This window comes from Mirounga angustirostris, unplaced genomic scaffold (assembly GCF_029215605.1).
Source record: "Mirounga angustirostris isolate CCGP_5_RB_7025 unplaced genomic scaffold, mMirAng1.0.hap1 SCAF_1, whole genome shotgun sequence".
NCBI classification, from domain to species: Eukaryota; Metazoa; Chordata; class Mammalia; order Carnivora; family Phocidae; genus Mirounga; species Mirounga angustirostris.
The window spans coordinates 58,673,477-58,695,351 of NW_026991709.1; the positions used below are offsets into that span (position 1 = coordinate 58,673,477).

Genomic DNA, 21,875 nt, shown 5'->3' on the forward strand with positions numbered 1-21,875 from the left:
ACTACTGTCACACCCCTACTGTTTCTGAAGGGGGAGAACTTCACCCACAGATCCTACAATTGGGGCAGCCTTGGGTGCTGGTATTTATGCTCTGTGACCCTACACATCCCACCTGTCTTGCCACAGTGGTAGATAGTCTCCCCTCGCCCTCCACCAAGGGCGGCTAATCTTCAAAGCCCATGCCCTAGAAGGGGGCCTGAAATAAAAAGTTCTGCTATGACGAGGATGAGCTGAGACTAGCAGATTATTCTTCTCAGACATTTAAACTAAGAGACACAGAAGAAAGATGCCAACGTCCCAGGGACATCAGAAACTAATGGACAATTATTATGGACCAGATAATGATGACGACTGTTCTCACTTACTACACACTTACTACATGACTGGCACTTTTCATTCATCATCTCATTTAATAATAGTAATAATAATGATAATGACCACAGTAACGGGTAACATTTACTATATGCCCTCTTTACTCTAAGTAGTGTACCTGCATTATTTCTTTTAATCCTCATAACAGCCATTAGATGGGAAATACCTATTGTCATCAATATTTTGAGATGTGAGAAACAGTCTCGGAGCAATCGCATAAATTTGTCTAAAATCAACCACATACATGCTAGGATTATCTTCATTTTAAGATAAGGAAACTGAGACTAGGAGAGGTGAGGTAAATAGCCACGGGTACTGAGTGAGTAAGTGAAGAGGAGACTCAACCCAGGTGGGCCTGACTCCCAAGGCCACCACTCAGACCACGGCCCAGCCTGTCATGTGGACAGTGAGTACGTGGGGAAGTTGCTGGGGGAAGAAAAGAGAACAGATGCACCAAAAAGAACCAAAGAAAGGACAGTAGTCAGACTTAAGCAGCCTCAAGCTCTGGCCCATCTGCTCAGCTTTTCCTGAGCCCCAGGCAACTGGTATTTTTCTAACAGGTTCCCTTTTCTCTAAGGTGACTTGACTGCCTCAGCCTCTAGGCTGTGAAACCAAAGGAGCTCTCCTCAGAAAGTCCACACATCATTCTAGCCTTAACATCCCTACTGTGGGGTGCCTCAGAACAGTTACCAAACATATATTATGAAACTACCTACCTACCAGCATCACAAAACAAAGCCTGGATTGTAAAAGACAGCTGACTTGGGTGAGGGGGTAAGCTGTCATCTAACTTAAAGTAAGCAAAGAGAATTCAGAACGCTGACCTTCCGGATATACAATAAACGCAGCCCAACACTGCCCCCACCTCAGCAAATTCTACCTTTGTTCCTCGCCTTTTAAGGTGACCTATTGAGCTGTCACAGGAAATTCTTTCTCTGCTCTTGTGAGAGCCATAAATAAAGAACAATTCAAACCGCCTACTCCTCTGAGCTTTATATTTGCCTGGGGTATTTTTCTTTTCAGCTGTTATAAAAAACTTAAAATTTTTTAACAATGTGATTATCTAAAAAAGTAATGAATAATAAAAATCAAATTTCACTAAATGATCAGGCAGTCTGATACACACATTACATGCAATGTAAACAATTATGAACGGAATGTTTTGACCTTTTCAGTTAATTCAGTTAGGTCTTGGCCCAGGCATATCTTTATTTTATTTTTAAGTTACACTGAGCAGGACTCTCCCCTATATCCTCTAGCTGGAAGATCAAAGTGGAATAAAAGAGATCCAGCATTATTTGTCTCATGAGTTAAGCAAACATGAAGTACACAAAAGAGTCCAAAATCAAAATTCTGTATGCCTGAAAGATTAGAGTTGCTCAAGGAGGGGTGGGGTGGGGGGTGGGTAGGTAAACTAAGATGAATTTATTTTGCAACACTATTCTCTCAGACCCACTGAATGCACAATCTTAATAATGTTTCTGGTCCAAAAAGCCTTCTGTATCCCATGTAAGTTGACCTGTGACACAAAGACCTGAACACTGAAAAAACAATAAAAAGTAAGAATCTTAAAATCTTTACCTTGTTCATTATTTCCTCCATTAAGCAGGAGTTCATCATTTTGCCTTTTCAATTCTGTTATATATTTAAAGGCTTGGTCCAGAATCATATTCTTGCTCTGCCAAAGAGAATTAACCATTTAAAAGTTTCACTGAAGAGTAAGAACTTGCAGAAAGAAACTTAAAGCTTTGGTTTTATCACATATATGTGACATGTATCTTTTCAAAATTAAAACAGGAACCATATTCAAATGCTTCTACTGTTCATTTTTCATTTACTAAGTATTTATTGAGCATCTACTATGTGTCAGGCTCTGTTCTAGGCACTAGGGATATAATAAACAAAACAGACAAAATTCCTGACCTTTAGAAATATACATTATATATATATATGTTTGTGTCCCCCTGTAATTCATGTTGAAACCCTGATCCCGCATATGACGGTATTTGCAGGTGGGCCTTTGGGAGGTAATTAGGTCATGAGGGTAGATCCCTTGTGAATGAGATCAGTGCCGCTAGAAGAAAAGACATGAGAGAGGTGATCGCGCTCTCTGTCATGTGAGGACATAACCAGGAAAAGAGCATACACCAGGAACTGATGTATGCTTAGGCTTCACAGGCTCCAGAACTGTGAGAAATAAATTTTCTGTTGTTTAAACCACCCGGGCTATGTTATTTTTCTTATAAGAGCCCAAACTAAGACACTGTACTATAATCTATTTTGCATGGGGAGGTTGGAGAGGGCCCCTCTTGTAAGACAAAGTAAAAACCAGAAGGAAGTACAAGGAAGTATGCCCCGTGGATATCTGGAGGAAGAGGGTCCAGGTATTAGGATCAGCAAGGGCAAAGGCCCTCAAGCAGGGCTGTGTTCACACATTGTAGGAACTGTGGTGAGGTGAGCAGAACTAGAGTAAAGTATATAGGGGAAGAGTGGTAGGAGGAAGAGGCCAGAGAGGGCTTTCAAGGCCATGTAAAGATTTTAGACTTAAATATTATTCTTTACTCTATGAACAACTGTTAAAAATAAAACACAATAAGTGACATTTCTTTTGACTTTAGTTCTCTAGACCTTATTCCAGAAGCAACTGCCATAAAGTTATTTATATATCCTTCCAGAAATATTCTAGGCTGATACGTGGATCTATTTATCTATCTTTAAAAAAAAAAAAAAAAAGATAGAAGGATACTATAAACAGTATGCTACATTGTTCTTTTTTATTTAAAAATATATCTTGGAGATATTTCCTTATAGAGTTTAGATATCTACGTTATACTTTGTAAAGGCTGAATTTATTTTATTTTTGAGTCCATTACTGACAACTCTTAAGCTGTATAAGAGGCATTTTGTTTTTTTATTTTTCAGCTATTAAAAATGTTGCGGTGAATGTTTAATTTCTATTCCAGTATGTATATTATTAAATATCCCTAGTACTTTATCAGATAGCTCTTTTCAGGTAGGAATCAGTGATTTTGGGCTGGTTCACAAAGTTCAATTCTGGGTTTCTTAGACTGAGTCCCAACAGAGACCCAATATAATCTAGGAAACATTTTACAGAGAAAAAATAAATACTGTCCTTTCTTAAAGCAAGAGTTGAGACAAAGGCAGAACCTGATAATACCCATCTACTGCCTCTCTACTGCAGATGGGGCTAAGGACATGTAGCAATAGTGAAGAAAATCTTAATCTACTTGGCTTCTGGGAGCCAAATACTGACTTTCATTGCACATTCTAGGACACCAAGGAAGTGAAATAACTATGGTTTCCTTTCAGAGAAACTTGTAGGAATGACAACCAAGAACAGGAAAGTAAGATATTACTGGGCAAACACCAATATTTCCTGAGAAGCTACTGTACATTGAGATGTGGAGAAAGAAAAACAATCAGAAGACGTAACAGAAGACAAAACATAGTTCCTGCCCTTAAATTTGCTATCATGTTAAGGAAACTCAAAGTGCATTAAAACACACACACACAAATGAAAAAACACACTTATGCAAGACTAAGTACCATCCTGTAGAAGAGAATGAAAAGAAACTGAAGTGTAAGATCTTGCCAAGGGAGATGGTACTGAGAAGCAAGCAAATTGATCTGGCCCTCTGAAAGCCTAGGGAGGTTCAGGACTGGGAAGCTCCAGCTACCACAAAAGGTGGGGTGAGGAATGGGGTTAAATTGAGGGGACTGGTGGAAAGACTCTTCTTATGCAGAAATAAAAATTAACCCCCTCCCCCATACACACACATCCTACTGGATGACTTCCCCTTCCTGCCCCAACTGCAGGAGACAAGTTTATTTCCTGTGAAATTTGAAACAGAGAATTTTGGCCTCAGGAATGGTTGGCACAGAAGTGGACAAGATGAGGCAACTCAGTGAAGACAAGAAGGTAAAGTAAAATTATGCCTCCTAAAGCATGAGACTCTCCAGCACCCTTTCCCCAATCCAGCTCCCAGAATATGACAACCAGCCTTATACTCCTCTTCCCAGCCTTCCCATTCGTAGATAGGGGGCTGAAGGATTTTTGTCTGGAAAATAAAAGTTAATACTATTCCCAAAATTAAACAGGCTACCAATATTGATATTTTGTAATGCTACAAAAACAATAACACTAGCTTACAACCTAATCACTCAACAGTTAGGGTACCAAAAGTCAAGCCTATTCAATCGGCTTTTTAATGCCTCATTCTCAAATATGAGAACACAGCTAAGTATCACTAAACATTTAAGGAAAGTCTCCAAAATGAAAGACAAAACATCAAAACAAAGGGGAAAAAAAGAAAATCAGAAGAAACAAAGACAAGAAGAAGAAAAAAATTTTAAAACCTATATAACATCCTCAGAGATGACATGATATTGTATTCATGAACCAAACATGTGATACGAAAAAGAACAAAGAGAATAAGAAAAAGACTCTTGAAAATCCATTTATCAAACCTTATGGTACCACTGCCAAAGTCTGTTATTCTCCCTGGGTAAAGAAATTTTAGGTAAAGAAATCCCTAACAAAATTTTATCAAACAGTATCTACTGAAGACAAATAACTACAATTAGATGAAAAGTATGAGAGCTGAAATTAAAAACAGAAGAGTTGGAAAAGACCAATCAGTTGAGACTGAAGAAGGGCAGAAGGTTCCAGAAGTAAAGTCTCAAAGGAAAAAGAGAAAATGGAAATTATGTGGTACACCTGACTATGTAGAAACTCTAAAGAGACTGTTGAAAGTGTGGAAAGAATTAAAGATAGGTATAGAGAGAGGTGCCTAGCTGGCTCAGTCAGTAGAGCATGGGACTCTTAATCTCAGGGTTGTGAGTTCAAGCCCCATGTTGGGTATAGAGCTTACTTAAAAATAAAAAATAAATTTAAAAAAATTTAAATAATAACAAGATAGGTATATAAACAGTTAAGCAAATGAAAAACGAGGCAATTACTAACCCAAAAAACACAAAAGTTACATATAGGACAAAACATAGTATTAGTACTCCTTCCTACCATAAACAATATTTTCAGTCTAAAAACCAAAAAACTGAATATCAATTTAATCAAAAGTTGGGGCGGAATTATATTGGGAGGATTAGACAAGGCAAAGACAAAGGAAAAGAATAATAAGAAGTCAATAGATAAAATCTAAAATAGAAAAATTAAGATATAGTAATATAAGCTTATTATTTCAAAATATAAAGGTGTATTCCAGAAGAAACAGTTGAAAATGGATGCCTTTCAGTTGTTGTATTGGACTTGGGAAACAAGCAGGCCAGAGACTAATATTGTTGTTTTAAGCTTTTTAGTGCTATTTGTTATGTTTATATATTAATTTTCACATATATTAATTTAATTAAAAATTAACCAAAAAAGGCTAACACAAATTATGAAATCCCATTATAATGAAACACTATATTACCATGAAAAATAAAGGTGATCATACGAGGAAAGGTATCCCTAACTAAAAGTCTACTATATACTGATGAATGAAAATGACAAGGCAGGTTATAAAACAGCACTCAGTGTCTATCTATCTATCTATCTATCTATCTATCTATCTAATCATAAAGCAATGTCTGAAGATATGCATAACAACATTTGTAACAGTAGTTATAACTTAGAAGTAGCACGTCAATTTATTTTTCAAACTTTTTTACGCCTTTCATATTGTTTCCATTTTATTTTGTTTTGTTTTCCTCATTATCAGAGGAAACAAAAAGCTATCTTCATGAGGGAAAACTGTCCCCTTTAATAAGCTGAGATTTATGTACCACTGGAGGTTGATAGGGCACGGAGAACAAAACTGAGATATTTGGAAGATTCCAGGTAAGAATTTAAAGACAAAAAAATATGATTGACAGAAAATAAAAGAAATGCCTGGTAAATATAATAGCACATAAAAAAATGTAATCATGGGACTGAATAATTCAAGATCTTAAAGATCTAGAAATTACGTGGTCCATTCGATCATGTAGAACGCTCTACTAGAAGACTGCTATAAGTATGGGGAAAACTAAAGATAGATATATAGAAAATTAAGCAAATGAAAAACAATGAGGCAATTAACTATATACCATAAATGACAGGAAACAAAAATAATCACTCTGAGCACAGAAACAACTCAGGGAATTATCTGTTCACAAGTAACGAATGAAAATAGGAGTGGACTTCTTACCTGCTTCAGGGCAGGGGAACATGGGATCAGCTCTCCTATCCTGTTTATTCCGGCATTGATTTTCTTCTTTCTATGCCTCTCCACTAGAGAGAGGGGAAAACCATTTATCAAACCTATGGTACCACTGCCAAAGTCTGTTATTCTCCCTGGGTAAAGAAATTTTAGGTAAAGAAATCCCTAACAAAATTTTATCAAACAGTATCGACTGAAGACAAATAACTACAATTAGATTTCTAAGAATGTCGTATTTTAAGTCTAGTATTATAGGAACTGATATAAGTAATACTCTTATTAACATTTTTAAAATGTGATCTATAATAATTAAATTCAAATTATAAACAGAAGTTGCTAATATTACATCACTGTTGAGACCATTATTATGGTTTCAAGTAATTACTAGAGATTTTAGTGATAACTAAAATTTAAGAACCCACTAACAAGCTAAGATACTAAACAGCTGCCTTTTCATATAGGCAAATGAGACCTACTTAGATTAGAGAACCTTAAAACACCTCTTAGGATGTCTAGAAGGCATTTTTCAAATAGAACAGCCATTAGTTATGACTTAAAATTTCTACAGAGTCTGGTCTATTCACTTTGGCCACATAAGACTTTTCCCATCTAAGAAATTGTGCAACTGACAATATCTCAATCAAATTAACTAAGAAATATTCCAGGCTTACATGCTACAACTTTATAAAGATCATATGGAAGGGTCAAGAGGGTACAAGATGATCTAAATAATTTCAACAAGACACTGTAAGTAGAAACATTAGTCTTGGCTATTTCCTGTCAGGTTTCTGAAACCTTCCTTTCTAACAAGACTCCAGTACTTCTAATAGGATGATCTTTCAGATTGACCACAAGCAGGTCTTGTTTTGTAGAATACAGACTTTTTGCTTCATAGTCTAGCAGGAAAGACTTCTTTTCAATGACATCTAATCATTCTCTCAAAATAAATTACTATCAGGACACATTTATGACACCATGTAAGTTGATTCCAATAAAAATAACTAGTTCCTATGGCCAAAAAAAGATCAGATTTAATTAATTTGGCCAAAGAACACAAAGGAATAAAGTATAACTCACATTTCTTCTGAATTCTCTAACAATAGTATTTGTTCTTATCTAAGAGTGATTTTTAAATGGGTGGAGGTGGAAAAAAAAACCCAACAACATTAAGACTCTTTACCCACAGTGATAAAGGGGAATTCAAAGGCAGGAAATTCCCGTTTTGGGGAGCAGCAATATTCCACCAGTGTTTACCACCTCTTTCCATAGACAAAAATTCCCCCAGGGTCCTTTCCTTAAGGAAGGGAAGATATCGTTTATAGAGTAATAGATAATAACTTCTAAAATATTTTGTTTGAGATCTGGACTGTAGCCCCTGAAAAATAAAATGTTATAAAATGTACCAAATTGTATAAGTACACACAATTCCTTCTATAAATGCTTATCCAACTTTGGCCTAGAAATTTGATATATGTATTTTCTACATTTTTCCTATAATTGAGGACTCCACAACTTCATTTAAGCTATTCACATTTCAAGGACCTTTAAGATCTGCAGCCTGCTGCTCATCTCTTCCCTACTCCTCTAGGTAGCTAGCCCCCTCTGGAATTTCTGCAAAGACACATACTCTTTATTGCATTTGGGAGAGGTAGAGCTGGACTCCCTCAGTGAGTGAAATCACTTAAACCACTAGTTTCAGGAGCATATTAATCCTTAAATTATCTAAATAGACAATAATTTAGAAGATGATAAGCAAACCATCGTCATGAGACTCAAGGGGCGTTTTGTCAATTAAACAATAAAGGAACAAAAAAGTAAGGAACAGAGGTGCCTGGGTGGCTCAGTAAGTTGAGCATCTGCCTTCAGCTCAGGTCATGATCTCGGGGTCTTGGGATTGAGCCCCATACAGGGCTTCCTGCTCAGCAGGGAGTCTGCTCTTCCCTCTACCCCCCCCCCACTCATGCTCTCTCTCTCTCTCTCTCCCTCTAAGAAATAAATAAAATATTAAAAAAAGTAATAAGGAACACTTTCCTAAAACATAATGAATAATGATGCTATGTTTATAACATAAAAACTTACAATCAACTACAGTATAATTTCATTTTGAATGCAAAAAGTGCTAACAAGTAAAATTGAAATTGTTTCTAACCTGCATTATGTGTCTCCCGGTTTTTCTTCCTGAAACAAAAAGTGCAGATACAAGGAACATGAAAATAATGGGAAAACATTCTTACCACTTTATATTTGGAGAACTATAAAAATAAATTTTATGAATTTGTATTTGTTGTATCAGCAAGAAACCATCTGAAAAAGTATTTTCTAAATATATATTATGGTATGAAAACCTAACTGCAGATACATCAGTATAAATTTAGAATCTACAATTTCTAGAAGTAACTACAATTCTCTATTCTTCCATACCCAGAAGTCATTGGCTAGGAAGTAAATCAACCACTGAAAAAACCTTAACTATTTGAAAAATGTAATTAAAGAGCTAGTCAACTCTCAAAGTGATATGCCGAGTAGGTGACTTCTGATGTTTGCCCTGGTGCCCAGCAAGGGGTGCTGTGAACACCAGTGAGGGATACCAGCAACAGAAGAGAGGAAACTTCAAATCCCCAGGGAGAAAAGCACGGCAGTCACCAGCACCCATGCACAGACAATTGGCATTTGAGCCATCTTTTGCATTTGTGTACCTAAAAGCTAATCTCCTAAAACCACTGATTTTCCCATTTATGTACAAACATTAGCATTCTCTAATAGCTATTTGGTAAGGAAAGAGAATGGGGATTTTAATATTAATGAAAGTACCGGGCATGCAATTCTAAGCAGAAACACTGCCCAAAATGCTAGAAATTCAGAAGGAGGCTTATACAAAGAACCAGAAGTAATACTGTACTGATGTGCATATTGTAATGTCACAAAATTATAATGTTACAAAATGTCTATTCAAATTGACTTCAGCCTAAATCAACTTACGATCTACAAAGACTGTTAATACTGTGCGCAAGTAAAAATTTCAGGAGAAAGTAAACATTTAACATAGATTTGGTATTATACAATTTTAATTACTGATTATCATTCTTACTCGTTACGCTGTTAATAAAATAAGAAGGACAGCTAAATTTTAGGCACCGAAATGAAAGTTCCCTGAGGACTACCTATTTAGCAAAGTAGGGACTAATTCTGCTTATCTGCCCAAATTATGTATTATTTTTGGACCAGGGCTACATACCTGTGCTGCTTTTTTGTAGGAGTCTCATTCTCTGTCATTTCTGGCATGATTACAGTGATAGGAACCTACAAGGCATAGAAAGACACACCAGAAAGTTTAAAGTTAGTATGTTAGAGACACTGATTAATTAATAGCAATTTGGTTTGAAAACCAAAATGCTAAAAAACAAAAGTGACATCATGAAGAAGCACTGGCTTAGCTGTTGTGGATAGAAAAAGGTATCCTTTCCTTTAAGAAAGGTATAAGAAAACAAGACAAAAAACATTATAACTAGCAGATGGAGAGCATGGTGAATGTCAAATGTGAGGTATAGCCAGAAAGTGCTTGAGAAGACTAGACTAGGGCAAGATCATTATGGGCTTGGAAATCTACAAAGGCTTAAAGGCAGTGTGGATTTGAGCAAGACCTGGAAAGACAGGTAAAACATATTTGACTTGGAAGAGTATGTTCTTTGTTCATGGTACTGTTTGATATGTTCTACAAAATTTAAACTGGACAATGGTCTTCCTCTCTGAACACAGAAAAAACAAAAGTGACAAGCGTACAAACATGTAATATTCCATACACGGAAGCAACCACTCACTCAACTCATTCACTCATTTGCTAGCCCTCTCCCAAACTGCTAGAAGTCGTACGTTATCTCTCAAGAGTCATTAAAATCTGGATAGGAGCATGAAAATTCTACTTATATTTAAAATATCAAGATACTAAAGAATATACATACTATAAGGAAATATATTCATATGCCAAAAAAAGCCTGAAAGAAAATACATGAAGATACTAGTCATAGTTATGTAAGGCCAGCAATATTATACGTGCTTTCTTTCCCTTCTCTGATTTTCAAAAATTTCATAATGAAAACCTTAATGCTTTTAAGTCTCAGGGACTGACAGCCTTTCAAAAGCGATCCATCCAGTTGGGATACCTGTTCCAGTACACTGGAGGAGGTACAAGTGCAGTTTCCCATTTTCTGAGTGTAGAATCGGAAGTCAGAAAGCATGAGTTTAGGGGCACCTGGATGGTTAAGTGTCCAACTCTTGATTTTGGCTCAGGCCTTGATCTCAGGGTCGTGAGATGAAGCCCACGTGGGCCCAGTGCTAGGCAAGGGGCCTGCTTGGGATTCTCTCTCTCTGCCCCTCCCCACCAGTATGGTGCTCCCATGTGCTCTAAGGGGAGGAGAGGAGAGGGGAGGGGGGAAGAGGGGAAGGGGGGAAGGGAGGGAGGGAGGGAGGGAAGGAAGGAAGGAAGGAAGGAAGGCAGGCAGGCAAGCATGAGTTTAAAATCTGGTTCTGCCATTTCCTAGCCGTGAGGTCCTGGGCAAGCTAGATAGCCTCTTGGAACCTCAGATGTTTCATCTACAAAATGGATCACAATCAAAGCATCTAGACCATTGGGTTAGTTTGGGAAAGGAATGAAAAATGCAGGGGGAACACAGTAGCACAGTGCCTAGCAGCAAAAAGAATTCAACCAATGTTAGCCATGAATAATAATGGCAGTATTTCAGGTTTGGCTCTAGCCCTGGAAAGGGGGAGGAAGGGTCCAGGGAAGTAAGCAGAAGTGAATGCTGACAAGGTAATGACACGAAGTACTGGCCAAAGCAGCCTGCAGAGAAATGTGCACTCAAGACCCATTTCCAGCAGGTGACTCCACCTTCTTCCTAACATCGGTGATGGCACACATCAGCCTCAAAGCAACACACTCACATGAGATAACCACATAATGACAAATTGGTACAGGTGAGTCAATAAATAAATCCCTGTCACCTTTCTCACCCAAGGGCTTGCAAAATTTCTTCACTTTTGATGCCTGGCTTCCAACGCCTGTTTCTGATCCAAATCTATCATCTTCTGCCAGAAGATGGTCTATAAGTTATGTTTTCTTCTTACTATACAAGAGAAAAATCAATGAATGTTTACAGTTGCTAGGTTTCCATTAGCAGCATGTAAAATGACTGGCAACCTCTGGCATGTAGGCAGATTTTTAGTGGCATACAGAATGACCCTGAATTCTCCCCACCACTTGAAAGCTAATGAGTGTAGTTGCTTTAAAAAGTCACTCTCCAGTGGGTTGCCCATGTCCTCAACCCCCGCCCCCCCCCACCCAAAAAATGGTAGCAAGGACTACAGCCATTGGATGGTTCCCAGGAGATTCTCTCCTTTGTCTCTGACATGCTGCTCACTGTCCCTCAAGTTCTTACTTTCCTCCACCTACTCCACCTACACTAAGATCTGCCCTCAATTCTAAAATTATCTTCCCTCAATCTCCTACTTCTCTCTCCTCTCTTGTGATAGTGACTGAGAACTTACTCAAGGGTCCCCCCCAAAGGCAGTGACACTAGAAGAGAGCTTCCAGGCCTGTGCATCATATATGCTCTAAAACATGTCGACTTGGGGGCTTCTTCCCAGACAAAGGAGAAGCCTGGGTAGAGCCCAGGAATCTGTTTTTTTCAACAAGGTACTAGTTAAAAACTACACATTGTCGGCCCATCCCTGACCCACTGAATCAGTCTGAGGGAGGAATTCCAATCTTTAAGGGAGGAGTCTGAAATTTAATGATGTCCCCAGGGGATTCTTATCAGGAAAATTTAGAAAGGCAGGCAGGTATCTTTAGTTGGTGGAATTTCAGGCATCTGACTGATAGCCTATTGTAGGAGAGATTATTTGGGATACAGCAAGACAGCTGAACATATCATTTCACCTATAAACCCATAAGGTCAGATTTCTCGTGTATCCTTGAGTCAGCATTTGGTCATTAATGTCACAGTTCCCGTTGTTCCTCTGGAGCACTTTTGAAAGTTTGCAGATTCATATTCCAATTAAGATACATGAAATAAAAGTTCCAATCTTCTAAACATTTAGAATCTTAAAGGAAATGATGCTAGAGGGTTATCACATAAGTAAACATATTCATTGCATGGGGGCGGGGGTGAGAGGCAGGGGTTTATCTGAAAGAGGTGTATCATCCAGTTTACCAAATGTCACTATAAATATCTATCTCAAACCACATTTTAACCAATTCAATTACATCTATCAATGCACAGTTTCCATATGCTACTCCTGATATTAAAATTACATTCCTCACATTAAGAAAGAACACTTATCAAAATAATAAACTATATAGTATTGTCATAAATCCTTGCCCACTGATTCATTAACCTACTAAAAAGGAAATGTTACTTTTACAAATATACCTTTTAAAATATTTATTTATTTATTTATTTATTTTTTTTAAAGATTTTTATTTATTTATTCATGAGAGACAGAGAGAGAGAGAAGCAGAGGGAGAAGCAGGCTCCCAAGGAGCAGAGAGCCCGATGCGGGACTCGATCCCAGGACCCTGGGATCATGACCTGAGCCGAAGGCAGATGCTTAACCATCTGAGCCACCCAGGCGCCCTACCTTTTAAAATATTTAAAGTGCCATGAATTTTTAAGGCAAAATTTCACAATGTTACAGTAGTAACCATGAATTACTATTTTTCATGGTAAGAAAGAATTATTTCTGAAATAATCAAGTCAAATCCAATGGTTCTCAAAGTGTGGTTTTGATGGTTTTGAGATCACTTGCATCAAAATCAAAACTTTAAAACTGTTTTTGACTCTCACCGTAAAACTTACATTATAGTAAAATGCACAAATTTTAAGTGTAACATTGAGTTATGACCAATGCACACACCTGTGTGACCCAACCCCTATCACGGTACAGAACATTATTATGACCAGAGAAAGTTCTCATGACCTTTTCTAATCAATACTTTGCCCTACTCCCACAGAGGCAAACAGTGTTCTCATTTTTTTCACCACTGAACTTTATAATGCATTAACTGAGAACTCTATTATGTCAAGCTTTCACTCAGCATAATGTTTCTGAAATTCATCCAGTAGTTTATTCCTTTTTACTGCTGAGTACACTGTATAACTGTGTGGGAGTTTATAGCTCAGTTTATTTTTCTGTTGATGAACAAACACCTGGCCTGTTCCTGTGTTTTGGCTACTATGAATAAAGCTGCTATCCATGAACATTCTTCTGTAACATTTTTCATGGATAAAGTCTTTCTTTCTGTTGAGTAAATATCTAGGAATGGAAATGCTTATTATACACCCTGCAGTTCTACTAAGTATCTACCCGAGAGAAATAAAAAAGTATATCCACAAACAAGACATCTATGAGAACATTTGTCATACTTTCCCCAGAGTGACAGTACCATTTTGCACTTCACCCAAAATGTAAGAATTCTGGTTGCTCCATATGCTTCCAATGTTGGCTTTTGTCTGCCTATTCATTTCAACCATTCTAGTGGTTATACAGTGAAATCTCATTATAGTTTAATTTTCATTTCCTGGATGACTGATAATATTGAGTACTTTTTATGTATATGTTAAAACCATTTGTAGATCTTATTTTGTCTGCTTATATCTTTTTGCCAGTCTTTTAATTGGGCTGTTTATCCTTTTATTATTGACTTAACAGAAAAATCCTCATAGGGGCACCTGGGTGGCTCAGTGGGTTAAGTGTCTGCCTTCGGCTCGGGTCATGATCCCAGAGTTCTGGGATTGAGCCCCATGTCAGGCTCCCTGCTCGGTAGGAGCCTGCTTCTCCCTCTCCTCCTCCTTTGTGCTATCTCTGTCACTATCTGTCTCTCTCTCTCAAATAAATAAAATCTTAAAAAAAAAAAAAAGAAAAATCTTCATATATTCTGACTTCTTGTATCTTCTGGATACCTGTCCTCTGTCTGAAATATATTTTGCAAATATTTTCTTTCATTATGTGATCTACCTATGCATTCTCTTAATTGTATCTTTTGGTGAGCAAAAGCTCTTGATGAAGTAAAACTTACCAATTTTTAATTTATGATGATTCCTTTTATGGCCTGTCCAAGAAACCTTTACTCATCCCCAAGATATTCTCCTACAATTGCTTCTACAAGGTTTATGATACTGTCACATTTAGATCAATGATCCATATTATGTAAGGCAGGAGGTAGGGGTTAAAGTTCATTTTTTCTTCCATACGAATAGTTAGTTGTTCCAACATCATTTGTTGAAAAGATTTCCTTTCCTCAGTGGTACCTTTGTTAAAAATCAAATGTCCATATTAGTGCAGTTCCATTTCTAGGCTCTCTGTTCTTTTGCTCTCTCTTCTGAGCTATCCTTTTGTTACTACCACACAGTACTGACTAAGCATATGTTTAAAATATAGATTCCTATGCCTCACCCCAGACCTAATGAATCGGAATCTTAGGAAGGACAAGCCCAGAAATATGATGTTCTACCAAGCTTCCTAGTTGATTTTTCTGCACCATAAAGTTTGAGAAGTGCATTATTTTAATACTGTTCCTCTAAAACTGATACAAATCAATGAGCTTACAAACCAATGAGTCCACATGTGAAGAACAGTGAACCTGGAACTAGGAAAATGAGCTCTCATTCTAGATGTGCTACTCAAAAGCTAGGTATCATTTTATTTATCACAACTTAGGGCCCAAGTTTCTTCACATGTAAAACAAGAGGGTAGGACTAGACCCAATCATTCAGGTGTGGATTGAGTGCCCACACTGCCTAGGAATTACAGATATAAAGATGAAAAAGGCAAGTCTTGGGCGCCTGGGTGGCTCAGTTGGTTAAGCAACTGCCTTCAGCTCAGGTCATGATCCTGGAGTCCTGGGATCGAGTCCCGCATCGGGCTTCCTGCTCGGCAGGGAGTCTGCTTCTCCCTCTGACCCTCCTCCCTCTCCTGCTGTCTGTCTCTCATTCCCTCTCTCAAATAAATAAATAAAATCTTTAAAAAAAAAAAAAAAGAAAAAGGCAAGTCTTCCCTCAAGAAGAACACTGTCTATATCAAGGCTATCCGAAAGAACTTTGTGCAGTGGAAATATTCTATATCTGTGCTGTCCATATGGTTGCTGTTCGTCACATGTGGGTATTTAATGCTTGAAATGTGGCTAGTGAGACCATGGAATTAACTTTTAATTTTATAAATTTTAAGTAATTTAAATTAAATAGTTACAGGGCGCCTGGGTGGCTCAGTCGTTGTGCGTCTTCCTTCGGCTCAGGTCATGATCCCAGGGTTCTGGGATCGAGCCCCGCATTGGGCTCCCTGCTCCACGGGAAGCCTGCTTCTCCCTCTCCCACTCCCCCTGCTTGTGTTCCCTCTCTCGCCGTGTCTCTCTCTGTCAAATAAATAAATAAATAAATAAATAAAATCTTTAAAAAAAAATTGAATAGTTACATGTGGCTAGTGGTTACCATATTGGGCAGCACAGGGAATTTTAAAAATAATTTAAAAGATGAATTTTAAAAATTGGTTAATGAATGTCAACTTCCTACTTTTGATATTGTCCTACAGCTGTATGTCACTACTAGGGAAAAGTACATCAGTAGTACATGGATTCAGCAGTACATGGTATTTTTGTAACTTTGTTTGAGTCTATAACTATTTTAAAATAAAAAGTTTTAAAAAGTGAATTTAAAAAATTGGTAAATGCTACATACATAAAACGTCTTGTGAGTCTGAGAACTGCACCAAGAATACACAAAATAGGAGAGGAAGGGAAGGTGCAGGAGGTGCAGAGAGAAAGAAAACTTGGACTAGACTGTGAAGGAATTTTCTGTATCTAGTAAGTATGTTTAGCTTTTATCTCAAGATCAGTGGTTGTCAGATCAGCACTGGTCTGAAACAAAGTTACCCTCGTCTACAGTAAAATGAAAAAAAGTACAATGAAGTAAGGATTTTTTTTCTTTTTTATTGATCTGTAACTTACATACAATAAGTTATCAATTTAAGTTCACTGCTCAATGAATTTATATATGTGAATACACCCATATAACTACAACTAAGATGAAGATATGGAACATTATTGCAAAAGGCTCTTTTGAGGTCCCTGCCACTTAATCCCTTGAAATTTCTTTCAAAAACATATATTCAAAGAAGACTATATATTTCCAAGGAAGACAAACAAATGATGAACAAGTACATAAAAAGGTGTTCAACATCATTAATCATCAGGGAAATGCAAATCAAAACCATAATGAGATCTCCCTCATACCTGTTAGAATAGCTGTTACCAAAAAGGCAAAAAGTAACAAGTGTTGGTAAAGATATGGAGAAAAGGGAATCCTTGTACACAATAGATGAGAATGTAAATTGGCACAGCCATTATGGAAAACAGTATGGAGGTGCCTCAAAAATTAAAGACAGAAGTACCATATGATCCATCAATCCCACTTCTGGATACTTATCCAAAGGAAATGAAAACACTATCTGTAATCCCATGTTCGCTACAGCATTATTCACAACAGCCAAGACATGGAAACAACCTAAGTGTCCATCGATGGACGAATGGGTAAAGAAAATGTGACACACACACATATATATATACACAATGAAATATATATATTTACATATATACATATACACATGTATATATTTTATACACACATATATGTACATAATGGAATATTATTCAGCCTTTAAAAAAGAAGGAAATCCTGATATTTGTGACATGAATCATCCTGGAGGACATTATGTTAAGTGAAATAAGCCAGATACAGAAAGACAAATACTGCATAATCACACTTACATGTGGAAACTAAAAAAGTTGAACTCATGATAATAGAGGGTAGAATGGTAGTTGCCAGTGGCTAGGAGACAGGGGAAATGGGGGAGCCTGATCAAGGGTACAGACATTCAGTTATAAGATGAGTAAGTTCTGGAGACTTCATGTACAGTATGATGACTGTAGTTAATAATAATTTATTGTATACCTACAATCTGCTAAAAGAGAAGATCTTAAAATCTTTTGTTCTTACCACAAAAGCTAACTATGTGAGTAGATGGATATGTTGATTAGCTTGGCTGTGCTAATAATTTCACAATGTATATATATATCAAAACATCTTATTGTATACTTTAAATATATATAATATTTATTCATCAATCATACCTCAATAAAGCTGGAAAAAATATATGTTTATATTCAAAAGTGTGCTATTACCTGACACATTGCTGGCAGGAATGTAAAATGGTACAGTCCCTTTGGAAAACAGTTTGGCAGTTCCTCAAAGAGTTAAAACACAGAGTCACTCTATGATCCAGCAATGCCACCTAAGTATATACCCAAAAGAACTAAAAACACATGTTCACACAAAAACTTGTACATGGATGTTTGTCACAGCAATACTCATAATAGCCAGTGAGTCGAAACAAGCCAAATGTCATGTGAATGATGAATGGATAAGTAAAATGGGCTTCTCCACACAAGGGAATATTATTCAGCAATACAAATATATGAAGTACTAATACCTGCTATAGCATGGGTAACACTTGAAAACATTATGTTAACTGAAAGAAGCTGATACAAAAGGTCACATATTGGATATAAGTCCACTTATATGAAATGTCCAGAAGCAAATCCACAGAGACAGAAAGTAGATTAGTGGTTGCCAGGAGTGGGGAGAGGGAATGAAGTGTGATGGCTAATGGATATGAGTTTCTTTGGGGGATGATGTTCTTGAATTAGACTGTGGAGATGATCACACAACTTTGTAAATAAGCTTAAAAGCACTGAATTTATACACTTTAGAAGGGTGAGTTTTGTGACATATGAATTACATCTTAATAAAAAATATAAATAAAAAATGAAGGGGAAAGCAAAAAAGTATGCTACAAATATAAAATGACATCTCCAGATTTAATCAATGCTCTGTTGGCAAACACTTTTTTTTTAAGATTTTTATTTATTTATATGAGAGAGAGAGAGCACATGAGAGCGGGGAGGGTCAGAGGGAGAAGAAGACTCCCCGTCGAGCAGGGAGCCCTATGCGGGACTCGATCCAGGGACTCCATTTTTAAAAATTATTTTGAGACAAGTAATTATATAACTATTTGTATATATTATATAACTATTTTATACACATAGCCACATTTAATATTCACTAATTCATAAAGTAAGTGGCATTAAAATAATTAGTAATTTGTCCACAGTCACACAGTTAATAAGTGGTGAGGCAAGATTCTAACTTAATACTATCTGACGCCAGAGCCCAAGTCCTTAACTATTTTCATAGTGCTTCTCTATGTCCCCCATCCCTTGCAGCAAAACAAACCAAAAAAAAAAGAAAGAAAGAACACTATATAGTACATTTTAGCAAAACCACATCTTCAACTATTATATTCCTTCTGTTTCAATTTATATCTTATTGTCCTGGACATATGTAGGTGGTAATATCTAGCCCAGAAAACTTATTTTCTCATAAGGTCCCTGCTCAAGAGAAAATAAAAACATCAATCAGAAGCCCTATGCAAATAAAAAGCAACTTGATTTATAGTTTTCTCATAAAACAAAATATTCAAATAATCTGCTTTAGACAGGTGTTAAATGTTTGAAGTAGAATTCTACTGTCAGGCACTGTTTAGAAAGACTGAAAAGAAAAAGGCGGGCTCACAATTTTAAAAATTACCACAAAGCTACAGTAACCAAGATAGTGTGGTACTGGCATAAAGAAAGACACACAGATCGATGGAATTAAACTAAGAGCCCAGAAATAAACCCTTACATTTGTGGCCAACTGGTTTTCAACAAGGATGCCAAAACCATTCAGTGGGGGAAAGAATAGGCTTTCAAATGATGGTGGGGCAATGGGATATTCATATGCAGGAGAATGAAGTTGACCCCTATCTCATAACACATACAGAAATTAACTCAGAAAGAATTGTATCATAGCTCAACATAATAGCTAACACTTTAAAACTCTTAGATATGAAACCAAAAGCACAAGTGACAAAAGAAAAATATATTCTATTTCAAAATTAAAAATGTTTGTGCTCAGAGGACACCATCAAGAAAGTGAAAAAATGGGGTGCCTGGGTGGCTCAGTTGGTTAAGCGTCTGCCTTCGGCTCAGGCCCTGATCCCAGGGTCCTGGGATCGAGTCCCACATCGGGCTCCCTGCTCTGCAGGGAGGCTGCTTCTCCCTTTTCCTCTGCCACTCCCCCTGCTTGTACTCTCGCTCACTCGCTCTCTGTCAAATAAATAAAATATTTTAAATAAATAAATAAACAAACCATGTGAGATATGACCTCATATCTGCTAGGATGGCTAAAATAAAAAAGACAGTCAATAACAAGTGTTGGTGAGGATGTGGAGAAATTGGAGCTCTCATATATAGCTGGTGGGATTAAAAAATGGTACCACCACAATGGAACAATTTGGCAGTTGCTCAAAATGTTACACATAGAGTTACCACATGACCAAGCATTTCTACTCCTAGATATACCCAAGATAACTGAAAACAACGGTTCACACACAAAAACTTATATGTGAATGTTCATAGCAGAAATATTCGTGATATCCAAAAAAGGAAACAACCCAAATGTATATCAACTGATGAAGGGATAAATAAACTGTAGTATATTCACACAACAGAATATAACTCAGCAACAAAAAGGTATGAAGTACTGATACAGCATGGATGAACTCTGAAAACATTATGCAATGTGAAAGATGCCAATCACAGAGGACTGCATGTTGTACGATTCCCATCTTTAAATTCTGGAACATGAAAATTTAGAGAGACTGAAAGTAAATTAGTGGTTGCCAGGGGCTGAGGAAGATGAGGAATGTCTGCTAATGGGCAGTAGGGGGAAGTGTTTCTTCTTTCGGAGATGATATGTTCTAAAATTAGATTATGGTGATGGTTGCACAACTCTGCAAATATATAAAAACCACTGAATTTCACTTTAAACTTTAAGGTATATGAATTGTATCTCAATCACCCTGTTTAAAAAAAAAAAAAAGAAGGGTGCCTGGGTGGCTCTGTCGTTAAGCGTCTGCCTTCGGCTCAGGTAATGATCCCAGGGTTCTGGGATCAAGCCCTGCATGGGGCTCCCTGCTCAGTGGGAAGCCTGCTTCTCCTCTCCCACTCCCCCCGGCTTGTGTTCCCTCTCTCGCTGTGTCTCTCTCATCAACTAAATAAATAAAATCTTTAAAAAATAAATAAATAAATAAATAAATAAATAAATAAATAAATAAATAAATAAATAAATAAAAAGTTTAAAAAAAAGAAAACTTTTGATGGAAGTCTCTTTGGGTAATTTGAAATTCTCTACCCATTCATCTTTTTCATCAGTTTATATATCTGTTTGTTTTCAGCATAAAATTCTTTTTGGTTACTAATCATCCCCAATTTTCCTAATACAGAGAAAATGTGAAGCTACCAAAAATAAGTACTAGCATTTATTTTTTTAAAAAACTAGATCTAACTGTTCAGGGGCAAATTGCATTTTCTTTCCACCAAGAAGCAAATTAGTGGTAAAGATTAATTTAATTGTGTCTTTAGATACAATGAAGAGAAAAACCTAACTTGTCCATCAAATTTTCAAATTAGAATTAAAATGTCTTAGTTGAGGGATGCCTGGGTGGCTCAGTCGGTTAAGCGTGTGCCTTCGGCTCAGGTCATGATCCCAGTGTCCTGGGATCGAGCCCCGCATCATTGGGCTCTCTGCTCCGCGGGAAGCCTGCTTCTCCCTCTCCCTCTACTTACCATTCCCCCTGCTCGTGCACACTCTGTGTGTGTGTCTCTCTCTCTCTAATAAATAAATAAATAAAATCTTTTTAAAAATAAATAAAAATAAAATGTTTTAGTTGAAAACATTTTATGGCACCCTGCTTAAACATAATTTGCCCATGGTTTGTGGAAAATCTTTTCAACCCTATACTTTAATTCCATTTTGCTGCTACTTGACGTATTCCTAAATATTTTACAATTATTTAAAATGTTTTATGGAATGGCTATATAGGCATGTGTTCTATTTCTTTATCTGAGATCTCCAGTAAATCCTTAACTGTCTCCAATCAAAATGACTTAACCCACTGAACTACATAGAGTATGATCCACGGAAATGATAACTAAGCTTAAATCCCTGGTCTGGGTCATAGCCATTTATATCCCTAGTATAATGACAATAAATGCAATTTTATACTCCATAACTCTTTAACAGTTCTTAACAGTTTTTCCTTATAATATAAATAATATATACCTAGAAAACAAAGCCA

The 21,875-nt window shown here is 36.9% G+C and overlaps 1 protein-coding gene across 5 annotated transcripts in view; it reads right to left on the reverse strand.

Moving 5' to 3' along the window:
* The window catches only part of USF3 (upstream transcription factor family member 3), a 49,962-nt gene that overhangs the window by 12,459 nt on the left and 15,628 nt on the right, over window positions 1-21,875 (reverse strand). The window contains exons 2-7 of one of the 5 annotated variants that reach the window (XM_064591279.1): window positions 15,831-15,993; window positions 11,589-11,710; window positions 9,826-9,890; window positions 8,740-8,768; window positions 6,579-6,661; window positions 1,954-2,050 (exon numbers count right to left, since the gene is read on the reverse strand). In XM_064591279.1, coding sequence (XP_064447349.1) covers window positions 1,954-2,050; window positions 6,579-6,661; window positions 8,740-8,768; window positions 9,826-9,872 — 256 coding nt within the window. In that variant the 5' untranslated portion in view covers window positions 9,873-9,890; window positions 11,589-11,710; window positions 15,831-15,993. Of the gene's footprint in view, window positions 1-1,953; window positions 2,051-6,578; window positions 6,662-8,739; window positions 8,769-9,825; window positions 9,891-11,588; window positions 11,711-14,661; window positions 15,492-15,830; window positions 15,994-21,875 lie in introns of those variants that run through there. The other 4 variants (XM_064591238.1, XM_054504185.2, XM_045902883.3 and 1 more) reach the window with 4 other exon arrangements.